Source organism: Ixodes scapularis, unplaced genomic scaffold (genome assembly GCF_016920785.2).
Source record: "Ixodes scapularis isolate PalLabHiFi unplaced genomic scaffold, ASM1692078v2 PGA_scaffold11__112_contigs__length_91849675, whole genome shotgun sequence".
Taxonomy (NCBI): domain Eukaryota; kingdom Metazoa; phylum Arthropoda; class Arachnida; order Ixodida; family Ixodidae; genus Ixodes; species Ixodes scapularis.
The window spans coordinates 68,635,319-68,643,320 of NW_024609837.1; the positions used below are offsets into that span (position 1 = coordinate 68,635,319).

Sequence of the window (8,002 nt, forward strand, 5' to 3'; positions counted from 1 at the left end):
CACGTTCAAATTTGTACAAAAGCAAATGAAACATAACTTATCTCGTCGGTACTGCCATTAAACATCAATAAGAAATTTTCTAGGCTCGGTACATCGTTAAATGGTAGACATGAAACTATACGGTCACGTGTCTAGTGCTTGAAAATATGAAACATGGCGGCGGCCAATGGGGGGTCACTTGCAGCTGCCAGTTTATCGCGATAAGGCCCTCTACCTCGTTGCTTCGTGCAGATGTTTCGGTTTCGATTTCAGTTTCAAGCACTGACGTTTTTAGAGCGCAGCTCTTAAGGCCCGTTCACACTCTTGCGACCGACTTCGACCGACTGCACTAAAACTTCTTGAAACCTCTTAAACCACTTGGTTGCCATGGCAACCGAGGACGCCGAGGTCTGCGCTTCTGCGCTTAGCCGGTCGTACCTGGTCGTAAGGAGTTGCAAGCGGCCCTCCGACGAACCAATAAGGAGTCGACAAAAAAAAAAAAAAAAGAATGTGGCTCCTCCTACCTTTTTCTTCATCCCGTCTGTCCCGACTCCCGTTCCCTCGAAGATGGCCGACGAGTTTAGTTCTTGTTTCGAGGTAGCACTTATTGAGAAAGTTGAGCAGTTCCCATGGATATGGGATACATCCCGACACGATTATCGTGATAAGATAAAGCGGGAGAATTCCTGGAAGACCATCGGCAACCTCCTAAGTAAGTATTCATTTCTCAACGTTTGTTTTGAGAGAGGTACGTATAGCGAGCACGGCAGCTGGATCGCCGCGCCCGAGCGTATTCCAGATTTTTACTGTGAATAGGTGACCAGAGATCAGCAAACTAGTTCATGTGCACCGTTTCTTTAACGCGTGAAAACAGTGTATTAGCACTACGGCACCTCTGCATGTGTGTATATTCGAGGCGCACGGGCAGCTACGTACTGTTGAGACACAGATGGTCGCGGTCGGTGACGCTCGCTGCGATCCTCCATCCTTTACTTTCACGGTCTGAATCGAAAGCTGGGCGCAAATGCTCCCTCTGCTCGAGCGGCACAGCTCTTATTCAATGCTAGACCAGCTAATTGCTCAGACTCGCAGGAATCACCTCCAGCCAAACACTTTCCCCCGTCTTTCAATCTCGCGGTCTGATCTGAAAGCTGGGCGCAAATGCTCCCGCTGCTCAAGCGGCACACCTCTTATTGAAAGCCAGATCAGCTAGGCACTCGAAGCCAGATATTTCGGTAGCCGAATCCTATCGTCGATCGCTGAAGTCTATCGTACGCACGCAATGTAAGGGCATACTTTAAAACTGAAGCAGACTCGCTGAAGCAAATAACGAACTAGCGATCGAGTGCGTTGTCAAGTGAATTGTCACGTCATTGTTGAATCGCTGTCGAATTGATACCTACACTGACCGAGAAGCTTTAACACGCGCTAGCATAAAGAAAACACTATTCTTGTAGAATAGTCTGTTCCGAGTTTTCCTGTACGTCACATGCTCATCAGAATGTCATCACGCACAAAAAGATGGAAACAATTATAGTGCACTCTAGGTTCGCCGTAATAGTATTGGGAATCTGTTTCAAGGCAACTTGCCCATTGCAGCAAGCTGCTAAACTTTTGTTGTTAAATCTGTGCCATGCTGTAGCATGCAACGAAAGGTTGTGTGTAGAGAATACCTGCATAGATGAAAAACTGATGGGCATTTGTTTTCTCGGGACACAAGTGCGGGCATTGTTCGAGCTGAAGCACCCATGAATGCCCGGTACCTTGAAGAGGCTATAAAAGACATACCTGAGGTACATTACAAAAAGATTATGTTCATTTTAATAAACCATGGTAGTCGCGAGCAGTCTCATTAAGGAGGTAGCGCCATCTATCAATACAAGCGCCAAACCCGCCCGGCTATTCGACTTGGTCTGCGTCGCCGCTCGCCGTTGACCCTGGCAAGTTTCTTGGCCCTATTTTTTTACAGAAAGATAGCTACGCTTTCTAATTTTACAAGAAAACACCGATCTGTGAAATACACTTTTGACGAAAAATTTAGATTACTACGTGCAGGCGTCGATTTTTACGGTGTATTTTAGATCGAGCCTGGTGACTTGGGTCACCCTATTTAAAGCACTTGAGCCGGCTTACAAATGTTAAACAGTGAGTACATTTTAAACATAATTTATTGCCTCTGAGCCAGACTTAGTGCATGTTGAAAGATTTATGCGGTCCCCACATCATCACGGAACAGCCAAACCTCCCCCACAAAATTATGGAAAATGAATAACGGACCCAGTGAAATCATATGGGAAGAAAATTAGTAAGATTTTTATGACTTGTACCATGGTGACTCGAACTAAGACAAGTCTTCTTTCCTTTCGTTATGGGCTAGAACGTTTCTTCAAAAGGTAAATGCCTTAATTTGTAAATATTTGGTTTTTTTACTGCAGAGCGCAGTGCAGATGAATGCAAGCGTGCATGGCAGGCCATACGAGGCAGGTATGGTCGGGAGGCCAGAAACTGTACGGGCCGAAGCGGGGCTGGCCGGGACGACATCCGGCAGCCAAGCTGGACGCTCTGGAACTTGCTGAGCTTCCTCAAGCACCAGATCCACCCCAGAGCGTACTATGCATATTATATTATTAGACTATAATTAAACTTTAATTTCTTTTGCGAGCGTAACATGCTCATACTTCCTTTCAGCTCAAAAAAGCCACAAATGGCCTTGGAACAGGCAAATCTAGTGGTGGCACCCGAGGCAAGCGGGGGATTGTCGCCAGTGACACCTACAGGCAAGTTTCCTTTCAGGCAACATTCTGCTTTTTGTAGGCCCTACGCCAAAAATCTCTAGTGCTCATTAGTCGAAACTAAAGTTACGGAAAAAAACAGGGTGGTCGTACATACAGGGTCGCGAGTAAAGACTAACAGGTTTGGCATGCCTTGCAAAATTCAAATTACAAACATACATGCTTTAAATTGGGCACACAAACATAATTTTGCAAGATGCTTTATGTCCTTTCTTTTAGAGCTCAACTTGGAGGTGGTAAAATATTAAAAATGGAGCAAAAAAGGCAGCTTGCCCCACATGTCAGTACTTACAGCCGCAGCCTGTAGATTCAGCACTATTGGAGGTTAGCCTAGAGTGTACATTGGCAATGCTTCAATGTTGTAAAGGGACAATATTGTTGTTGCTGTATGACTGCTAGGCCGAGGAGTTTGCCTGTCAAAATTGTAAAGGGATTATAACAAAACATTTTGGACAGTAGCGTGAGCATATATTGAGTTCAAACCTCATTTGTCACAGACATATGTGTGTTGATTCATCTTGAGCATGTTGGGCAATCACACTGATGAAATATTTTGAATGCTTAATTTTTAAGCCAAGCCTTTTAATTTGCAGAGCTCCTCATGAGAGCTTTCGCTCCTATTCCTGACCCAGATGAGTGTCCTGAGGCAACGGACAAGGAGATCCCCGACACGGACACCAGTGTAAGTCACAAGATCTCTATTTTAATTTCTGTACTTGCCAACAGGCCAAGTGTGTGGTGTTCCAATATTTTCAGATCAAAAGTTCAGCATTTCTGACTGCCACCTACACAGGAGTGCAGATACAGTATGCACATGAGTGCCACTGGTATTCACTGTTTTAAAAAAAAAAACTTGCTGTTAGGGAAAAAGGACAGTTCAGCGAGTGCATGCTAGTTGCTCTGGGCAAGATTGTGTGTGCTAAATACAGAAAAATAGCAATACCTCTTGCCAAAAGGTCTATTTTATTTGGGGCAAGAATCAAATGCAGGAGGAGTGGGATTTGATGTTTTATGCATTCATTGCATTAATAATTAGTTTATTTTTTAGTCTTTCAGCGATGCATTCTTCATTCGCTAGTGCACCATTAGTAATGTAGGACGTGTGAAGCAATGTAAAGGGATTAGGGAGCACAAAGGTCGCGAGCACCGGAGGCAGTCTCGCTCTTGCGCTCGATCGTGCTACACCGCCGACCTTCAACGCCACATTTTGTATTTCTTGTTTTGGGCACAAGTTCGCCTCTATTTAACATTTAGTTTGCTACTGCACTAACCATCTCTCTGCCTGTCATTCGTGACCATATGCTGCTTTGCTTGGAAGTGACATAAAGAGAATAAAATATTCCAGGACTGAGATAAAAGGGTATTAGACAGTCGAGCATGTCCGAAGTCCTTAGGTCTGCGACGCCTCACGCCCAGTCATGAACACGGACCCATACGGATGGACCAGTCATATAAAAATTGAGTGCACCCTGCCTGGATGTCATCAACGCAAACATGCTATGCAACACCCAACAGGAGGCTAGAGACGATCCTTGCCTGGCTGAATGAGATGTGGGCCACAGGAATACTCCCCGTTTAGTAGCTACAAAATGACATCTCAAAGGTGTCAGACTCGATCTGTCAGCTGAGAGGACCAAGTATGTAATCTTAGAAAAAAGGCAACCAGCACGAAATGCTTTCCATGACGAGCACGTCTCGACTACACCAGACAAAGCTGAGCCTTCAACCGATACTTGCGCATATGGAAGTGACCGAGCTACTACTCATCCAGGCACAGACACTGCCATGGCACTTAATAGACGTGACTATAGTACCTGGAGAGTGTTTCTGAGAAGCGTGTTTACTGCGTCTTCCCAATGTGGTCCGTCAATTTCAGCCTGATGACGTCATAGAAGTGTCATGCTGTTGCTCTCTCAGTTTCACAGTACAAAGAGGCTTCTACAGCAACAAGTTGGGATGCTGTGATGACAGTGGCGCTTACACTAACCTCGTCTCTTGTGCCAGAACACTTCTACAACAGACCGTCAGTATCGCAGTGTCTGACAGCATGACATACCAGCTCTTATGATGCGATTTATTCCCTCCAACCTTGGAACCACCTTCAATACGTGAGTTGTGTAGGACACTATACACAAACTCAACTCTCCTACGTCACGCCGCGGTGGTGGCGCGTCAGGCGCACTTTCGGTCTGGGGCGGTGGGCAGAAGTCGCCGTGCCAGACATGCATTCCTGTGATTTTTTGGAAGAAACCGGACAGAAAACCTGCCTTCTCGTCAAAATCCTGCGACGGGGGCTGTACCAAGAGAGTCTGGAAAGGTTTGAAGATTAGTTTTCATGTGTTTCTGCCCCCTCCGTTTATCTGAGAACGTGGACAGTAGCCGTGAAAAGGGCAAATCAGACGCTGTCGAACTATGATTGCTTGTGCGGGAAACACTTTGTGGTCGCCAGATGTATTTGTTTTGTTCTAACATGATTGAGAGAAAACCACCAAGTTGTCCGGACCACCCACGGGCTCAGTGCATCTTCAAAATCACACGGCCGCCTGATCGTTTGAACTTTCGTCTGCTCTTTCAAACTTGTCTGCTTTTTGTCGTCTGCTCATTCAAACAAAAGCGACCCGTAGACCAAACTTTGACCCGGTGATTGCAATAAGAAGTAATTGCAGGCCTCAAAAGACTTAAGTAGGCTCGGTGTAAACAGTAGATACAAGATGTTGATCATTGGTACCAGTGGCCATCACCGACTTGTTACGCTTGGTCTGTTCCTGCCTCCAATTTTCAGTATCGACGTCAATCATCGCCGCTACCTTCTACACTTTTGCAGCACGAGCGACGTCGCGACCGAAAATAGCTAGAAGAATCTCATCATGGTTTTGACGTCCATTCTGCGGCGTTCATGCGAATGAATCGCCGCACGTCAAATTATTTACGCAGAGTTTAGCGGCGCAATGAGCCTTCATAATTTCGCTCAGGCGATTAAAGTGGTAAGACATTGCTATGAGGACGTAGAATCGACAATTTTAACGCGAAAAAGAGTATGCACACTCACGCAGACGCCGACAACGTGACATTCCAATGGTTTGTTGATGCGGGACGCGATGCTTCTTTCCCGCATTCCATCGCGCATGCGTTCGAACTGTTGTCTGCTCTTTCAAACTTGTCTGCTTTTTGTCGTCAGCTCGTTCAAACGACAGCGGCCCGTAAACCAAACGTTGACCCGGTAATTGCGATAAGAACTAAGTGCAGGCCTCAAAACACTTTTGAAGGTGGTTGGTTGGGGTAAGTAGGCTAAGTGTAAACAGTAGATACAAGAAGATGTTGATCATTGTTACCAGTGGCCATCACCGACTTGTAATGCCCGATTCTACTCGCAGTTTTCAGTATCGACGTCCACCATCTCAGCTATGGTCCACGCTTTTGCAGCCCGTGCGATGTCGCGACTGAAAATAGCGAGCAGAATCTCATCGTGGGAGTCGGGTTTTAGCGCCCATTCTGCGGCGTCCACGTGAAATGAATCGCCGCACGTCACAGTATTCACGCAAAGTTTTGCCTCGTTAATTTTGCTGAAGCCGCTCAAGTAGTCAGACATTGTTAGGAGGACGTAGAATCAACAATTCCAGCGCGAAAAAGAGCACGGGGGCTCCCAGCGACGCCGACAACAACGCAATTCAATGGTTTGTTTATGGGCGACGGCGAGCTTCTTGCCCACCGTCCACCGTGCATGCACGGCGTCGGTGGCATCCGCTAGGGGCGCTCCGGTTTGTTTGTAAACATGAGCTGGTGTATAGGCACGAGTCGAGAATGCATTCCAGTCACTGTAGACCTGATGCAGACAACCCCTTCCCCTCTTTTAAAGAACACAAGTCTGTTCTACATGAAAAGGAGACAGAAATACTCTGAAAAACACACTAAAGCAGCAACAAAACTCTTTGTAAACCCCTAAAACTAACTCATACACAGAGATGCATCTGCCGGAATTGGTAGCTGGAGTCAAGCTTCTCCACTTCACATCAGAGCAAAACAGAAAAGCTTAACTGCGTTTCACTGGCACTCATCCATCAGTCGTCATTGCTCTGCACCGGTGTGCGAGGATAAATGGCTCATGTGTCGAAAAAATCTCGGTTGGCTTGATGGTCTCTTCATTTTTGCTCGCTTTTACAGGTCAGCCTTTGCCGGTTACGATTATAGTTGAACCCGCAAATTTAAAGGGCAGTGACAAGAAAGAAAACCTTCAGCAATATTCAAATAAATAAGCTAGTCATTGCCTCGCTTGCCATGTTACACCTAACTTGTTTTTTCTGGGCCTTCCTTTTCTTAATGCAAACAGTGAAATCTTTCACAGATAATATTTTAGTCATTTTGATAGGTATGCTTTGTATCAAAGGTTTCCAGCCATGTTTTATTAAGCTATTCCTGCTCAATTTGTATGAAATGTAATTTATCTTAATTTGATTTGCAGTTAAATTTCCAATATTGTTTGCAGTAAAGATTTTCATACCCTCACACGTGTACAGAAAGCATATGAGGACGCTCAACTAATGAAAACCGAAATTTCAAGATATATTCTTGGAGTGGCTGTTTCAATCTAAGTTTCCGCACACCTTTACAGAAAGCATATGAGGACGATCAACTAATAAAAAACAAAATTTCAATATATATTATTGGAGTGGATGTTTCAATGTACGTTTTAATGGAACTCTATTTTTGTTCCTGCCAATTGTGGTTGAGTAACAAGGCTGCACTCTTCCTAGGACTCATTGCAGGATGACCTGCAGCTGTCTCCAACCTGCCAGCTGCTCCTTCAGCTGGAGCAGAGCAACCAGGTGCCCACCTTATCTCAGCTGGTGCCACTGCAGTGCGCACCTTCAGGAGCGCACCCCACCCTGCTGTCGCCGCCAAGACCAGCCCTGGTTGAGCGGCAGCCACAAACCCCGCAGCCAGTCCCACTGCGCTCCAGGAAGAGAACGCACAAGGGCACCTCTCCGCAGGGCAGGGCTCAAGAGGATGCGGCTCTGGCTACAGTTATTGAAGAATCTGTGCGTCAGATGGGCAGGGTGTGCACAAGGCCTCACCTTGATATAAGCACACCCAATAGTGCATTTATGGCATTTATGATCAGCGAGGTTGAGAGCCTGCCACCTAGCTATCAAAGCCGTTTTAAACTTAACATGCACAAGATGGCATATGAGCTAAAGATGGAAGCCCTTAGCGATAAAGAAAATCAGGAATAA

The 8,002-nt window shown here is 45.9% G+C and overlaps 1 protein-coding gene across 1 annotated transcript; it reads left to right on the plus strand.

Moving 5' to 3' along the window:
* Positions 1–3,049: 3,049 nt before the first annotated feature.
* On the plus strand, positions 3,050–8,002 carry LOC121835089. Its single transcript, XM_042289025.1, has 3 exons — positions 3,050–3,095; positions 3,365–3,453; positions 7,523–8,002. Exons 1-3 carry the CDS (start codon positions 3,050–3,052, stop codon positions 8,000–8,002), a joined length of 615 nt encoding a protein of 204 aa, XP_042144959.1.

Coding starts and splice junctions, on each gene's coding strand:
- LOC121835089 (XM_042289025.1), top strand. CDS start 3,050: ATGTCAGTACTTACAGCCGCAGCCTGTAGATTCAGCACTATTGGAG. Junction 3,096..3,364: donor TAGATTCAGCACTATTGGAG/GTTAGCCTAGAG, acceptor TTTAATTTGCAG/AGCTCCTCATGAGAGCTTTC. Junction 3,454..7,522: donor TCCCCGACACGGACACCAGT/GTAAGTCACAAG, acceptor CACTCTTCCTAG/GACTCATTGCAGGATGACCT.